This window comes from Nipponia nippon, unplaced genomic scaffold (assembly GCF_047370975.1).
Source record: "Nipponia nippon isolate SJK-2023a ecotype South Korea unplaced genomic scaffold, ASM4737097v1 scaffold_17, whole genome shotgun sequence".
In the NCBI taxonomy this organism is placed as follows: Eukaryota; Metazoa; Chordata; class Aves; order Pelecaniformes; family Threskiornithidae; genus Nipponia; species Nipponia nippon.
The window spans coordinates 8,335,879-8,353,849 of NW_028262333.1; the positions used below are offsets into that span (position 1 = coordinate 8,335,879).

The window sequence follows — 17,971 nt, forward strand, 5'->3', positions numbered from 1 at the left end:
AGCTCTCAGCATGCCGGCAGGGCAAGGGGAGCTCACCATCCAACAGCAGAATAGCGGTTGTTTGCTAAAGATCATTTGAAAATCTGGCCCTGAGGACCTGCCTCGGATTGCCTGCAGAGCGCTCGGGATGAGGTCCAACAGGACTTAGAAAAAGCTAAACATGGAAAAAGTGGAAAGCTGAGAACAGCACATAAATCGCCTCACTTCCACGAAGCAGGACCATCGCCTTGCTCTCGGTGGTTTTGTGTAACCTGCACAGCTCTACCCTATCTCCTCTACCTTCTCAAGAGAGAGGGGGCCATAAAATAAATCTACCTGCTGCAGATATGACATGCAAACACAGCCATGGCTTTTGCTTGCATTTTCACATAGATATTGCCAGCAAAACGCACAAGCTGTAACGCGCAGTGGAAGGACGCGTGTGTGTGACGGTACTGCAGTGAAAGGAGCGAACCGCAGGTCTAAGCACAGGGGAACGAAGCCGAACGCTACGGGAAAGCCACGAATATCTTCTCGCTTCACGGTCGCACGCCCCAAAAATGGGGATCGCCAAAGCCCCCCGCCTACCGCGCCCCCGTCCCCGCCGCCGCCCAAAGCCGTGCCCGCCCAGGGCAGCGCGGCTCCAGACCCCGCCGGCTCCCGGTGCCAAGCCCTGCCCGAGCTGCCGCCCTTCGCCCCGCTCCACGGCGGGAGGCGGCCGCCCGGGCCCGCGGAGCGGGGGGGCGGCTCCGGCGGCTGGGGGGGCAGCGGCTCTGCCGAGGGGCTGGGGGCATCCTCACGGCTGCTCCCCGCTACGGGCCGCGCTCGGAGGGGCCGGGGAGAGGGGCGGCCGGGGCAGGGGGAGCCCGCAGGGGAGAAGGGGGCTCGGCGGTGCCCCCCCCGGCGGCCGGGAGCGCGGTGCCCCCCGCCCCCGCTTCCCCCGCGGCGGCGGCCGCCGTTACCTCCAGCTCCGGGCGGGGGGCGCGGTGCATGCGCAACTGCCGCCTGCCCTCCATTCATAAAATAAAAAAAGGAGAAAAAAAAAAAAAAGGGAAAAAAAAAAAAAGCGCGAGCCGTATCCGTCCTCCGCAACTCCCAGTAAGTGCCTCTCCAGCCCCCCATTCATAAAAGGCAGCCGAGCATGCGCGGTGGCGCCCCGGTGCCCACCCATTCATAGAGTCGGGAGGCCGCGCATGCGCAGAAGGAGGCGCTGCCCTCCCATTCATAAAATAGCCATTTTCCCAGGCAGCGGCGGTTGCACCATCGCGGCCGCCGCTGACAGCGCCGCGCTCGCAGGTCCCTTCCCGCAGCTCCAGCCGCTTCTGCCAGGATTTTCCCAGGTCCGGTCCGCCTCGGATTTAGGATTAACTCGCCTATGGAGAGATGGTCTTAGCTGAATTATTTAAAGTAAGTACGAGATCTGTGTTCGCGAGCAAATGTTAAATGTTTTTAAGTAGAAAAAAATAAAGCCTGTTCCCCGAGGGAAAAATCTTGCGCTCTTTCTAGATGTATTCATCTAGTCCCTTAAAGATCACTGATCATAAGTGTATTTCCGACTATGACTTTTCTAACAGCGATTATCTCTAATTATATATAGTGGATAGCTGCCTGGTGCTTCACAATCTAAAGGAGACTTTGCATTCTGAAGAAATATCCTGTTTCTTGCAGAATCTGCATTTGTCTTCCTGTGCGTCTTATTTATACCTCTTTTCTGTGTTCTTTCATCCACATCTGCATTTGGTGTACGTATATGGCAGGCAGGTTTCACCATACTTGCGTCGGGTTTATTTGCAGGGCTTTTACAGCAGAATAAGGCTCCTCTTTCTGTTGATGGGATGTCCTCTCCTTCATCCCTTCTTCCTTCCCAAAAAAGCAGCATAAATACGTGGTCACCTGGGCTGACAAACAAGAATTGGGTATTTCTTTCTTTAGAATATGAAAACTGATTATACGCATTTCCTCTTTTTTCCAAAGCTCTATGTCTTGTTAGTGTCAAGTAGTTCTGAGCTGTCTCCATAATAGGACACTTCAGAGATCAGCCACTGGTGTGTCAGATCTTTCCTGCATGACCTTTGCTCTTTAGCATTTTATTTCATACAACTGTCTTTTTTTTTTTTTTTTTGGCCTCAGTGCCTTATTCCATCACTGTTCTGTTCCCTGTCTTGCTGTACACTCACTTGAGTTTTAAATCTGGGTGGATTATATATTTTAAAGGCTAGATAACTAATAAAAATGTGTATCTAGAATCATTTCATAGAGGTATACAAAATATATTATATATGGAGGAAAAACCTGCCTTGGCTGCTCTTCTCTACCAACTGCGTAGCAAAGAAAAGCCAGGATTTTATTTTCTGGTACCAGTCCTGGCGTCACAGGAGAAAGACAAGCCTAGAGACGACATGTTCTGAAAATTCATTATCAGAAGGGGAATGGAAAAAACAGAAAGGGGCATATAAAAGGCACAAAGGTCTTAGAGGAAAGCAGGACTGGAAATGCAGACCTTGGAAATGGCAGTGCAAATGAATATCAGCATTAATCACAGGAGGAAAACGCTTCACTCTTTTTCTTCAAGTGACCAAGGGTCTGATTTCTTGATTTAAATCTTTTATAGCCCCAAATTTTTCTTTAAAGGGTGAAGGAGAGAAAGCAAGAGAAAAGGAGAAGCATCCCTGAATTATCCAGAGTAGAAAAGGCACGTTCTAGATTCTTTAAAACTTGTTCAGCTGCTATCTTTCTTCCGTGCCATGCTAAGGGTACAGTATGTCAAAAATCAGCTCTGCAATTGCTGTTTAATTAGGTAAAGGGAAACCCAGCTTTCTCAACATTAAGGCTTCCCCCCACCCCTCTTTATTTTGGGTTAAAGAATAAAGCTACAATTTGTGCACTGAATCACAATGATCCTGATGACTAGCTTCCCCCTTCTCCATATAAAAATGAATGATAGCAGGAGGAGGGGTTGTTCTCAGTTATTGGAACCCCACTGGGGATGTCTCATTGATAAATGTGCCATTTTCCATGGGCTACTGTGTTTTCTGTTGCTAGAAGGGACTCTATATTGGTATTATAAAATTAAAAGGACTATTTCTGAATACTGCAGTCCTTTTGAACTCCTCCATGAGGTATGTGCAGGGGAGAAATTATTTGTTCTCCTCCTGAAACAGCAAAACAAAAGCTGTTTTCATGGAATCATGACTAATTCCCAAATCATACTGGGAAATGCAACATCTCAAAAAGCAATTCCCCCCTCCCCCCAAAAAATCCTGTTATCAGACTTCAGTGAAATAAAATTCACAGCCCTTGCAACACTACAGCAATAATTAATTCAGTTTTCCAAATATTAATCATAAAAGCAAAAAATTCATTGATCATATTGCTACACAATTTTCCAAATTCAGCCCAGTACTTAAGACTGCCTTTTTATAGGCAAACAGTTGCACAAGTATTGTTTGTTTTTATTGTTTTTAAATGCAATACAATGCATTTCCTTAAGAAAATACAAAATCCTTCTAATACAGTTATCATTTAGTACCATTAGCATAATGGATCATATCTGAGCTTAGTTTTCTGGCCTTAAAATAAATGTTCTTATCCAATAAAAAGCCTTGACTAAGAAATTTGAGTCCCTAGAGATCTGAACGTTAGTGATCCAAAATGTGCTTTATTCACTCACATCATAGGAACAGACTTTAGCTGGACAGAGACAGCTTCTTGGAAGTCTACAGGTCTCATTTCCCAGCTTCTGAATTTCCACGCTCTGGCAAGAATTTAGTGTCTCGTTTTAAAAATGGCAGGTTTCCCTAATAAGCTTTCTATTTTTTTTTTTTTTCCTTCTTACTCGTAGAGAAAATTCTAGCTGTTCTTAGATAGATAAGGGTGCTAAGGAGGGGAACAAAAAGAATTAATACCAATATTTTGTTAATATTAATACACACTTTATGGAAAAGAGCTTTTTTTTCTTTTTTAAAGCATTTACAGCTTGACTCAAAATTCAGACAGCCTAACTCAGTCCTAATGAACTCCAACGTTATATGTTATTCTTAATCACACATTAAAAACATGTGCTTACTGAAAGGTCTCCTTTAACTTCAAGTGTAGTCTTCCCTCATTAAAAGCTTTTATTGAACCTTTTGATTTCCGTCAGTAGCAGCGTGTCCCTTGTCACTGCTGGGAGGTCTGGACAAGAGGATGTCCTTAATTCCAAACAAAGGCAATGGCAGAATTTGTTGCCTTATCATCAGCTCCTCCTCCACTGGGACTCGGGGAAGCGAGTCCTTTATTGATCCCTCTCGTTTGCTCCGGTGGAAGCGAGCCCCGGCCAGCAGCACCCTGCCTGGTCCCCGGTTCCTCCCCAGGTCTCTGCTCCGCTGTGCCTGCCCCAGCTGCCCCACTTGGTGCATATGCTCTGTGAAGCCCTGTAGATCTTCCCTTTGCAAGTACTTTTTGATAGCAAGGATAGCTCTTATACTAGATACCCTGGCTTCGTTTTCAATGCATGTCCTGGGTATTTTCCTCTTTTCCAAGTGGCTGTAGGGAGGAGCTGTGAATTGCTGGCGAGTCCTGGCCTCCAGCGCCGTGCTGGAGCCAGCAAGGCAGGGTTTGGGCACGTCCCCAAAGCACGGGATGCAGCGGTGGTCAACGATTTCTAGATAAGGTTTTCTAGACTGTGTGACCAAACCACCAGAGGAGAGAGAATAGTCATGATTGTTCTAAAGGCAGTGATAAATCAGAGGAATTTTGCACTGGTTATCATCAATTCTGAATGGTGTTGACTTGCACAGGCTTTGGAATATATAGTCTCCCTTAACATTATACTACTTCAAAGTATATTGTTTTCAATTATGATAATTTCTTTGTATTCAGATTTATCTGTAAAGATGCTATTGCTTTTTTCTTTTCTTCCTGTTGCCTTATTGTCTCAGAAATTCACGTGTCCCATATAGCAAAGAAAATAGGCAAATTTCTGCAGTATATTTACTGCAACTATTACTACAAATATGTTAATCTTAATGAGGTGATTGTCACATCTCTGAAACAGACTGCAATTCAGCTTTTGCATGGATAATAACAGGTCTAGTATCATGGTAACCAAGAGGAGGTGTGATCCAGCTGTTAGGTGACAAGATTCAGCGGTCCCTGCTCTGTCCCCTCACCATCACTGACCCACAGCAAAACTCAGGCGAGTAGTTCAGGCCTTACCGCAGCCCCATTGCACGGCTCCCGTGGGCATCAGTCAGGACTTGGCCTTTCATCTCTCTGTGGTCATTTTTTCTAGCCCTTCTTCACAAAAGCTTGTGATGCTTCCATATTTGGAAAATTCTTGGAAACCTGTGATCAAAAATTCTTATTGAAAATCTGAGTTTGTTTGTTTTACTCTGCTAGAAATGCTTCTCTAGCTTATGGTAAGAAGGCAGAAGGCAGCTCTTTCCATACCATTACTCTCCATCCCACCTAGTACCATTATAACCATTAAAGGTGTCTTGGAGCCGGCCACCACTGCCACAGTGACAGGCAGTACTGCACCGACTGCGTGTTCAGCAGCTCCCTGACATTACGGGGCACAGGTCCAGGCTTGAGAGGGGGTCACCAGTGACATTACAGAACGCACGCAGGACAATCCACTGCCAGCAATCCCAGGAGAAGGCTTGGTTTGCTGAGGCAAACAGCTCTTCCCTGACACTGGTGCTGTACGGACACAACAGAAGGCACAGGCTGCTCATGAGGTGTAATTAAGGCATAATTCATTAGAAGGAGGTACAGTGACCCGTGATCTGGTACATGCAGCTTACAAAGGCTAGAAAAAGTCGACAGTGGCTACCTTACTTCTCTGATCATACTGGTGGTCTCTCTATTAGCAAACACACTCCAGGCACCATGTTTGGGGCTTTTCTTTCCTACGGCATTTAAGACTGAGTTCAGAGGTTTGCATATCAGCATCTGCGTGCTGAAATTTTCTGCATCTTTCAGGAATGGGTTGCGCAAAGCTGTGGTACCTTGTACCTGGCGCTGGGTGGACAGGAGGTGGGTCGTGGGAGCACGTTTTCCCATTTTCCTGTTGACTTCACCAGGACTGTGGGCACTGGGGATGTGTCAGAGTCACACCAGCACTTCCCAGGGCTGGGATTTGCAGGATTGCTTCCACGCAGGACCCGATTCTGGACCCTAAGTCCCTTATTCTCATTATTCTTTTGTTACTGCATACATCTAGAACATTGTTAAACATGTGAGAAAGAACTTATTAAAATAAAAAACTAATACGTAACTGAGACAGTTATAAGCAACATATATGTCTGCACTTATTAGATATTTAAGTCAAGATCAATTTTGTTTTTCAGTAACTGGAAGACAAGTTATCCAACTCCACTTTGAAAATAAAGATACTAGAACCTTATTGCTTCAAAAATTGTTCTGAAGACGTTAATGAGAATGAGCTTTTCTGGGGGTTTATATGACTTTCTCACAGAATTGCCTACAAGGATGTAGCTTTCTATAAAATTACGTAGGCTAGTCCAAAATCCTATTAAAACATAAGATCACTTTTGTTCTAATTTCATATGACTAAAAAATCTTACAAAATTTTCAAGTCTGAAGTAATACCAAAACACTTTAAAATAACAGTTGGTTTCCTACAACTTTAGGACTTATAATTATCTAGTACAATAGTAATTTTAAATTGGCAATATCTTGATGAAGAGATGAAACAAGCACTGCAGCACATTTATGAACTTGACTTTTGAATCCAATTTTGCTCCTCTGGAAGGAAGTATATTTTGACTTGAAAATTGTATGTGGTGAGCAACCATACAGCTCCTGGATGTCATGGGGGAAGAGAAATTTTCTCTACATGGGAGTTTGTTGACATTTCTGCTTGAAAAACTTCAGTGTTTCACTTACCTCTAAAGAATTAATAAATCCCAATGTAAGAACATACTCATGAATTTTTCTTCCTGTTGTCTGCTTTCAGAAAATTGCCTGTACAATTGCAACCGGTGAATTTGTGCCTATGTTAATACTATAATATGTCTGTAATTACTGATGATCAAAGATTAACTAATTTTGTTTACAAGTACTCTGTATGGCATTTTTACTCAATTAAAATGCAGTTTACAGTCAGGATGGATTAGTGCAGTGGACAACAAAGGCACTACATAAAGTTTTGTAGGTTTTGCAAAGTTATGGTGCCTAAGTATCATATTCTACTTTATTATTTAATCTACAATTTTCTTTAAATGACACATCTTGTTATATTAAATCTGTTCAATCTGAGCAATTAATTCAATATCTGCAAGCAGTACCCAACTGCCATTGCCAGAAAAAGATTTGTTCACACCACCAGCATCACAAACTTCAGTCCTTTCTTACCACAGCAGATGAGCCCTATGAGCAGAAATGTTCTTTCTTAGGGGGTTTGACTTTTGCAGCTCATCTCTAGTAACCATCCCCTTCTTGTTAAAGGCAGGGGGAAGAGGGAGACTGACAGCTCAGCCTATTCTTTCTTGCCTTCCTTCCCAACCAAAGTTGCTCACATTTGTCAGCACTTCTACCCAGGGCTGCTTCAGACACATAGTGGCCAGTTCCATGTGCCGTACGCTGAATTAGGTCACTTCAACATCTGAGCCAATGCCAGCAACTACAAGACACAGTTGACTACACTGAACCCCACCCTGCTCACCTGCACAGGCCTTCGGAGCCAATGCAAGAGCCCCAAGGTTACACCCCTTCAGCGCTTGTCCTTTTTCAAGGTCTTAAGTTCTGCCAGGTCACCCCAAACACAAGTTTTGATGGGAGATGTGGCTGGAACAGAAGCTGCAGTTTCTAAGATGCCAACGTTGCTGCTCAAAGCAACGTCGTCCTTGCTGACAAGCACCCCGTGTGCATGATGCGTTCCTGGTGGGGCGGCAGAAGGGGAGGTGAGGAAGGGCATGGTGTCCTGCTTCTGCATTGGGAATGAGCTTTCCTGCTGCTGAGCGGACATCTTGCCTCGTGATTGTTTACAGGAGTATCTGGTATCCTTATATCTGCCTGCAAACTGACTGCGTTTCAAAGGATGACTTGCTTGTATTGTTCCTGTCATCCCAGAACAGTTTCAGACTGGTTGCAGCTGCGTATCTCCCTCTGGGGAACACACCAACCAAAAATGGTCAAGTTCTGATGCCTTTGGGGGTCTTCCAGGGAAGTCACCAGGATCCATCCCAGTCAGGCACACCTCAGCTTGCAAGACTTCATGGGAGCAGTCTCGATTCCTGACTTGCTTCTGATCCAGCACAAGTCCTTAACCTGAGAACTTCCCTGGATTCCTCTTCTCTACCATGAGAGATGGAATGCTGTGTAGGTACACATGGGATGGAGACATAAAGCTTAAAGCAGAAGCAGCTCAGGGAAAGATGTGCTCAAGGCACATGCCAGTGGAAGCACACAGACACAAAAACTGAGGCAACCACACCATAAAATATTGTCATTGTCACCTGGGCAGATCCCAATGGAGAAGAACCTCCTTGCAGAACAAACACCACCCAGCTCACTCTCTAGTTCAGCACTCGAGATGTTTGACCTGGATCTGTCACCAGCAATCTTACTTCACTGCTGAAACTTCTGGTGACAAGACCATCAGCTGCAATGTAGTCACGGTCCTTGGAAAATTCCATAAATATCAGAAATCTATGTCGCTTAAATGTAGCTCAAAAGGTGAGAGCAGTTAACTGTGGAATTAACTCAGGAATGGGAAGGCAGGGCAGAAGTTAAAGGACCACGTGTAGCACTAGCACCAAAAACTGGTGGGATATGTATCTACAGTGTTTTAATGGTGATCTTCAGCAAGAGCCGTTGTGTCCAGACCAGGGATCTGGGAATTAGGAGAGCTGGGTCTTATTTGGCTGTCTTCACTCCAGAGGTTTTATCCAAGTAGATCTTGTGCCCAAATATCTGCAGGGTCTTTGACTTCGCCATGCCAGGGCTTCCATTCCCCTTGCTCTGCAGTAGTGTGCCTGTTAGACAGTTTGAAACAGTATTATGATGAAAATAGATGATGAATAATTTTCAACATTAACTCTCTCAAAGTGTGGTGTTCAGTCCAGGGTTCATCTCCTTTCTGTGATAATTAACTCTGAAATCGTGATTAGCATTATCTTAGTTAAGGCACCTTCTGATGTCTGCCTGAACACGGCCATGTCTGTTTTTACCAGGGGTTTGGGTGTTTTAAGAGCGCCTGTGGCTAGAATCCTTCTCCAAATTAATCTGATGACATGACTGCCGTGTGATGTCATCACTAGTTCTGGACCATTGCAGACCGTGCAACTACAGAGTTAACACAAAGCCTAAATGCCAACTCCTGTGTGCTGCTCCTGTCCCTGGGGCTCTGCCCTCCCGCTTGCCGCGCTCCTGTGCCGGGGCGAGGGGCTCCCCGTGCGGTGCCGCCAGCGATGCAGAACACCCTCAATGTGCCAGCCTGGCTCAGAGCTGCCATATCAGGGAAAACCAACATCAGATCAGCCTCGCTGCATTGCCAGAGGCGGTGGATGCTGCCTAAGGGCTAAACAGCTCTCCTCAACACGTGAGGTACACATGCACCTTAAAATAAATAACGATCCACGGATCTAGTCTAAACCTACTGTGAACAGACCAAACTCCAGAGACTTGATAACAAGTGGGACTGAGTTCAGGCCAGAACACAGAGCCCCGTGCTAGAGCTTATTTAAAAATTACAGTGAGGCAATGAAGGCAGCACTGCCAGCGATATGAAGGAACAGACAGATAGGCTTGTAACATCACTCAGCGTGCCACCATTTCCTCCAGCTACCTTCCATCTAATATCAGCTCTGCTGCACTTACTCTTGCCAGCCAAAACAGCTGCATCTCTCTCCTTAAAGAAACCAAAAAGACTGTGAAATCAAAGTCTTCTTGCAAACACAACACTTAGCTGATACAGAACTGACTATTTTACTAAACTCTGGCTTGCAGCAAGTACTTTTTATGTCATGACACTGGATTCTGATGTACAATAGAAAATCAAATTTTTCTCCTTCTGCATGCCCCATAGTTGTCAGAACCATTGCTTCTTTTTATTTTTTCAATACAGTAAATAGGAATAGATGCTTTAAAAACTCTCTGTTTCTCGAGTCAGGATGTCGATGAGCTATGAATAATGAAAAAAAGATTTTGCATGAATGGCTAAGACCCAGCAGAGAATTTTAACTAGTGAAGAGTAACAGCATAAGGACTGCATTACAATAATCATCATTCCTGCTAGATAAAGCACTTCTTCCTGCTCATCTTGTGCAGCGGACAAAGAGCCCGGCAGGCAGGACGCGGTGCCAGCGTACAGAGGCGGCATGTGCCATACTGACCACGCGTTGCTGCGCTGGCCTCCGTCCGGCATCAGCCTTCTCTCCTATTGATCTCAGGAGAACTGGCAGATTCTCAACCCCTCAAATGCCAAGAGATCTATCAAAGCAACGATTTACAAATATAAGAGTGGACTTTAGTAACATTTTTCAGTGGGTGAAAATGCACTTCCCTTTCTCCTTCCAAAAATGCATAATTAGTTCATGCTCCAATTTTTGTAGCATTGTGTTAAATTTAGGGGGGGATATGCTCTTGCAGGAGAAGTGCATACATTTACTCTCACACACACACTTCTTGTGTGACTTGGTTGTCGTTGGATGCAGTTTTTTCCTGACTTTTTTTCAGACTGCTGTAATACTAAAATCTTCCATGCTGTTGGAAAAGGTTAATTTGTTTGTCTGAACACAAACAACTGGCAATGCCTTAAGCTGTTCACTGTTTCCTTTTTCTTGATACCAGAAGCTTTTTCCTCCCTGCAACTTGCTCTGAAGCTTTACCCCCTGCTTCTTTAAACTGATCTCCAACATTATATTATTTATGAATAAAGGTCACCCCATGAGGAAATGGCACATCTACTAGAAAACAATGTGCACTTTCTAAATTTGAACCAAGTCGTTTCCGTTCTTTGATTTAAGTTTAGTTACTTCCTGTGGTTTCTTGTCCTACGCCGCTGCTGAATCTTTGGATCGCCTCCAGGATAAATTGCACTCTTTCAATGAAATTAGAAACTGCGGCAATAGACGGCTTAGCTAGTTTAGCTAGTAAACAGCACTTAAACTAAATATTAGTCCACTTAGTGTTTTGAAGAGGAGTGCCTAATTACCTGTGCGAGGTGACATAGCAGGTCTGACCCGTGTGTGTGCTCTCCCCGTGCGCTGTACCCGTCCGCTCTCATGCTGGTTTGCAACCAGACAAGCTGCTGAGCAAGAACTTCCACCTCCCGCAGCAGGGCTGAAAGCAGCCTTTGAAACCAGCAGCTCCCGATGGAGACGGGACACTTCCTCGCCGAAGCCAAGCCACCCTCCCACAGGCAGATTCTGGGTTAGCAAGGACAAGCGCTCAGCCCCGCACCCCGAAGCATCTTTGTACCAGGCCAACGCTCCTGCGAGCCACAATTTTGCATCAGGTTTTTTAGAGATCAGGGTCGATTGGGGAAAATGCCCAAATCTTAGATAAGTCATTTCAGGCAGTTTGCTGACAAAAATACATGTGAATATGCACCAGTAACCCAAAGGTGTGCTTTCCCTCAGTAAAAATGATGAATGGACACTTCAGGAGCCTGCAGTAACGGTACCCCTCCCAGGACCAGAAGAGCTATATATGGCCAAGGTTAGGGAGAGGAAAACAGTAGCAAAGGAAGATTGATGCACTTTATACCTGGGCAAGTGCCCTGACTCCCTCAGACACAAGTTTGTCTTGTAAGACCTTCTGCATAATCACCAGCTTCAGCAAAGACGCCTGTTTGGGCAAGGGTTGCAGCATAACTCAATAACGACGCACTCTCTCTCTCCCCTGCCCCTTTTCTTTTTCCTTTCCTTCCCCCAGGACACTTAAGAGCAGATTTTTCACCAGTAATCAGGCTGCTTTATCAATGGAGCCTCGGATTCCCCACAACATCACCGTTGTCCCCAACTCTATGATGGTCCAGCCCTTGCTGGACAGTCGGATCCCCTATGGGCGGCTGCAGCATCCGCTCACCATCCTGCCGATTGACCAGATGAAGACAACTCACATAGAGAACGATTACACCGACAACCCCACCGCTTCCCAGCTGGCAGCCCAGAAGCGTCCCCGAGGCCCCCATGAACTGGTCTCGACCAACCAGCACCTGCAGCGCTGTGAGCAGGATGTCACCCACCCCTGGATTTCCTTCAGCGGGCGCCCCAGCTCCATCAGCAGCAGCAGCAGCACATCTTCAGACCAAAGGCTCTTGGACCACATGGCCCCGGTGCCCGTGGCGGAGCAGTCCTCCCCCAGAGCGGTTCGCATTCAGCCCAAGGTGATTAACTGCAAACCCCTGGACCTGAAGGGACCTGTGTCTCAGGAACTGGACAAGCACTTTCTACTGTGCGAAGCCTGTGGGAAATGCAAGTGTAAGGAGTGCGCGCTACCCCGGACTCTGCCTTCGTGCTGGGTGTGCAACCAAGAGTGCCTCTGCTCGGCACAGAACCTGGTCAACTACTCCACCTGCATGTGTCTCGTCAAGGGCATCTTCTACCACTGCACCAACGAGGATGACGAGGGCACGTGCGCCGACCACCCCTGCTCCTGCTCCCACTCAAACTGCTGTGCTCGCTGGTCCTTCATGAGCGCTCTCTCCCTGGTGCTCCCTTGCTTGCTCTGCTACCTGCCAGCCACCGGCTGTGTCAAGCTGTCCCAGAGATGCTACGACCAAGTGAGCCGGCCCGGATGCAGATGCAAAAACACAAACAGTGTCATTTGCAAGGCATTGCCGGAGAGCAAAGGAAGCAGGCCAGAAAAGCCCTTTTGATAGTTTGGGAGGATGGGGAGTGGGAGGACGCTCCACAGAGGCGGGTGGCGTTGGCTCTTTTTAATAACCTGTGTTCTGAGGGTAACGTTAGCCTTTTGCCTTTGGAGAAAGCAGAAGCAACTATTTCCACAAGCTGAAGCACTTTGGGTTATTCAGGGTTTTGGAACTGGTCAGAATTTAAATAGATGGGGCCAAAGGAGGAATCTTAATAATGTAGAGTGAAGGCTGGAAACCTATGTATATCATGAAGTACAGCTGCTTAAAAACTCCTGGTTCGGACGGAGAGACGGCTGCTCACCATACCACAAGAACCATTAACTGCTTGCTTGGCAGGCATGGCTGCACAAGCAATACCCATTCCCAGCTGCAGAAAGCTGCATTGGATTCATTGTATTCAGGGTGGGCTTCTTGTTTTTGCTTTCCTTCCAAACTCGATTTGCTACCAGCAGCTTGTTGAAGGTGATGGGTTAACTCCCTCCTTCCCCACCTGCACACTATTAGAAGGGCCAGTTGCACATAAAGTACATGTTTCTCAAAAGCTTTCTGTGTCCCTCAAAAGATCTTGAGCCAGAAGTAAAGATGCAGTTCATTTGTTTAAGGGTCTCTTAGCATTCAGGTGTGTTGCTTTCTTTGAACCCACCTGGCCACATTGATTTGGACCCTCTTTTTAAAAGCAAGATGGTAGCAGGGCCGCTCCCTCCCTGGGAAGAATAGCGGCAGGATGTGCTCAGGCACTTGTATAAACATCGTGTCCTTCTGCCTGTAAGCTGATCTGTAGCATCAGGTTTCATTCAGTGGAATATTAATTTTATATCAACAGTACAAACCCGCTCCAGAAGGATGTTGGCTGAATCCTGTTTCCCCAATGCGCGAGCTTGCTCCCCCAGTGCTGGAGCAAAGGGGATCTTAACTCACACCACAAACTAAGATGTTCAGTGTTTGGTTCTTTAAACCTCTTAAGCTCTGTTAAGAACTCACAAAAATATAAGTGTAGGATACACATAGGTGTATTTTTATAGGGATATCAATCCAGTACCTCCTTTCCTGGAACAAGCTCTTCTTTGCTCATTAAATACTAAGATTTTAAATTTTTTTTGTCTTGGGGACGAATGGTATTTGCTTGAAGTACAGCCCATTCCCCCATCTCTATTGCTGCTGTTCGACTTTTGCCTCCTCTGTACAGAAGTGTGTCTTTTTAAATGTAGAGAATGCTTTTAATGTTTATTTTAGTGTTAACAAATGCTAGGGAAAGCCAGGGGAGGGAAGAGAGCATATTTAAGAAATTTGCCCGTGGTTTACAGTAAGTGAATATCATCAGCTTTGTCCATGCACTCATCCTAGGGCCTGTTCTGCATTCCCTTAGGATGCAGTAACCCCTTTCTCTTGACAACTACAAGGTGCTAAATAAAAATCTTTGTCCAAACATGCAACACTGTAATAAGTAGGTAGGTACTTGTTGCATGCAGAAAACTGATCTAATCTCTTTCTTTTTTTTTTTTAATTAGAGGAAATTTCCTCAGTAAATGCACAGCAGTGACAGTGAAATGTCATCTCTAATTAGATAAGCAATAGGCAGAGCTCATGTAGCATTTCCAGGAATCCCATTTGCTTGGTTGCAATACAGTTGCTGTGTAGGGGTTGGCAGGAGCATACTGATGGGAGTTCTGGTGTCTTTTCTTTTAAGAATTCATTTAGCCTGGATGACTTGGGTTTTAGTTAAGCTCAATTGTAGATATTTATTGAATGAGGAATTTAAAAAAAAACTTTCTATATTTATAACATTTGCTAGCTTGTATATGATAAATCATAGGGAAAGGGATACTACGTCTGTCACCAGATACCAATTCCTATAGTTTATCTTCGTGTTGACCATATGGGGACACCAGAAAGAAGAAAGCAGGTGGGGAGCCAGAGCTGTACATATTATCTTGCACAAATGAGAGGGGAAAGGGTAAAAGGAAAACCAACCCCAAACTAGCTGAACTGTTGGTTGAATGTATAAGGTATTGTATTTAATAAGAGAAATAATTTTCCTAAGATACAAACAGGCTAGAAAACGCAGCAGGAGAGATACTTACCTGCTGCCCTCCTCTACTGGGACGATACGTATCCAAATGGCCTCCACCTATGGTTGTTTTGCCTTTTTGACCCTCTGTTCTTGGCTGTTCCTGAGGGGTCTGTGCTGAAAATCTGCAATAGCAAAGCCCATGGTTTAGATGCATGGTTCTTGCAAGCAAATACAACGCTGCAGTGGTCGCCACTGTGCCAATCTACACTCATGTATATACACCCAGCAATCCCATATGGATTTCCTTTCTTTGTACATAGTTGTAAACTATTTCTCTGTTGGTTTCTTTTAATATATAAATCCTGCTATGGTGTAAGCCGATCCCATGCTGGAAGACTGTAAAGTGTTAGTGGATGTGTTAGAGCAGTGGTAAATGTAGCAGAGCGACCCTCCCTCTTCTCCTTGGCCTCCCGGCACAGCGGTTGGACTCTGCTCCATCAGCTCCTGGCCCAAGGCACGGCAAGAAAGCGCTGAGCTCTTTGCAGAGCGCTTGGAAAGGCTCGGGCCCAGCCGAAGCAGGGGCTCTGCTGGCGGCTCTGCGCCACGGGGCTGGCGGAGGGTACGTCTCCAGTCAATAATGTCTTTATTCCCCTCTCTTCCCCCATCCCAACGCCTCCGTTCCCCTATCCCCTTTTAAGGTACTTGGGTCTCCTGCCACCCACCCCTGAGATGTACCACGGGCACAGGCATGGTGCCACGTAACCTCAGGCCCGGCGAGGGCACGGAGGTGGCAGCTCTGGCCATCCTCCCTGCGGGTCATGTCCCCCTTGCAAACTGACGAACGGCTGCTAATTAGCACAAACCTCGGGCGCAACATGTGCTCTCCAGCCATGTCGGCGCAGTGGGGTGGGACCACGAAGGCAAGAGGGGAGGTGAGGGCAGGGTCCCCCGGGACTGATGTTGTGCCACCGCAGAGCGGCTCTGGAGGAGGATGGCAGGGCACTTCGGCATCACGACCCTGAACTGCTAACTGCTGTAGCAGGTTCATTGCTGGGTTTTGTCCTCTGCCCGCACACAGAAGCAAAGGCCCAGAGAGCAAGAAGGGGTGACTTTACAGCACGCAGGCCATGCCACACCGCATCCCTGGCTGGAGCTCACCGTCAGCAGAGTGGCTTCAACAGCCGAGCAAACCGTCACCGCACCCTCTGTCCCAGCGCCCGCCAGGCACAAGGAGTAGCTACTAAATCCACACCATCGCTCCCTGGGCACCAGCTTTCTCACCTGGACGAGCCCTTACCCTTGCGCAGCACTGGGTATTCCTCCTCCCCTCCCACGCTCGGACACACTGATAAAGGTTTCCCCCTTCTCCTGTTACCACCCCACCACATATACACCCTGAAAAGTTACCACAGAAGGTTTCCTTTGTATAGAATATTTATTTTGAAGCTCTATTTTAATAGTATTTATTTTAGAAAGTCTACTATTGTAAGAGTTCTTCTGTTTGTGAAGAAAAACAAGTACTGATGAATGTACTGATCTAGAAATTATATATATATATATATAAAAATATATATTGTTAAATATATAAGTGGCTGTTGTGGTTTTTAAAAATATCCCAAAGAATGTTTATAGCAATTATTCTAAACATACAAGCGGAGAGTAGCCCAAAATCGGTTATTTGATACTATGCACACCAGGAGCGATCAAGAGAGTCGAGAGCCCGGGTGGGATAACTCATAACACAGATGGCATGCTGGCCCCGGGGACACCAGCACATGGGTGCAGAGACCCCTCACCCAAACGGGAATCGCAGACCCTGATACACACCGTTGATGGCTGTGATACACACCATGTGGCTGCCACCTCATCCACCAGCTCCGTGCGGGAAAGCCGTGGCCAGGGCAGCGCTTCCCAGGGGAAGGGGCACCCCCGAGCCCCAAGCACGGCGGGGAGCTCCTGCACCCACAACCAGAGCCGCAGCGAGGGGAGCCTCGCTGCCACCGGGAGCCCCAAGAGCATGCGGCCCCTCGCCGGGATGCTCTCCGGCCCCCTCTTATTCTGGCTGAGGAACTCAGGGCGATGCTGGGGTTGTTCTGCCCTACAGCCTGGCTCATCAGGGTGCACATCATTTAAATATCTCGCCATTTACCTGCAGCGGGGAAGAGCTAGCTCCTCCATGAAGAGAATACCCTACTCTGTCCACTTGTAGGAGCAATTGTCTCCTTCCCTCTGCCTCTAAAGTATGCCAGGGAGACTTGCATTGAAGTCAGACTGCTGCTTCCGCAGCACTAGAGCTCAACTTGTAGTATGAAAATTTGGCTGGAGATTAAAAACAAAAAAACCCAAAAAAACCTCCAAAGTCAGTGGTACCCGCCACGTAGAGGGATTTTGCTGGCAGGTACGTCCTGCAGAGCCTCCCTCAACATTTTAGACCCACTCCCTGCTGTCGTGCTTCTCATTTCTAGGACAAGAGCTTTTTGTACGCTGAGCAGTTAGAGTGGGGTCTGCTCGAACGCTGCAGCCACACCAACGGGGTGAGCACAGACAGACCGTGTGGTCCAGGGGTGCAGGTCAGAGGAAAAGGCCAGGAGGGCTCTCCCCTCCCATCGCCTCCTCTTGCTCTCATCCAAACGTTAATAAAACAATAAGTACGTGGCCTCAGGCAGGTGTAATTTTCATAATTTATGACTCTCTGGGCCAGGAAGGGAGCTCCAGGCTTTATGGCTTCATTTCAGCTGCCCGCACAGTGCTCTGCGGGGCTCCGCATCCCCCATTGCCCACCCACACCTGCCACCCCCGGGCACCCACGGTCAGGGGCACTTCTGCACGCAGCGGGCAGGAGGGGACTGAATCCCCCTCATTTCCCCAAGTCATTACAAATCTCTTCCCGCGTTGACACCGATATTAGCTCTCAGCAGCCACAGCCATGACCCAGACTCCTCCCGAGGGAGGGCAACACGGGGCAGGGTGCAAACCCCAGCCCCATTCACCGGCGGCGCACGGGGTGGGAAGCAGCAGCCAGCACCGAGCACACAGCACGCCAAGGACAACACCGAGTCACGCACGCATGAACACGAGTGGCCGCTCACTTACAGCCGCCTCGCCAAAGAGCAGGGCATTGTTTCCTTCGCAGTTATTTATTTTTAGAGACAAAA

The 17,971-nt window shown here is 46.9% G+C and overlaps 1 protein-coding gene across 1 annotated transcript; it reads left to right on the plus strand.

Moving 5' to 3' along the window:
• The first annotated feature begins 1,235 nt into the window (after positions 1–1,235).
• Positions 1,236–16,241, plus strand: SPRY4 (sprouty RTK signaling antagonist 4). The gene is made up of 2 exons (XM_087753945.1): positions 1,236–1,386; positions 11,863–16,241. The coding sequence occupies exon 2, from the start codon at positions 11,909–11,911 to the stop codon at positions 12,806–12,808; it is 900 nt and encodes a 299-aa protein (XP_087610071.1). The 5' UTR covers positions 1,236–1,386; positions 11,863–11,908; the 3' UTR covers positions 12,809–16,241.
• Positions 16,242–17,971: the final 1,730 nt, after the last annotated feature.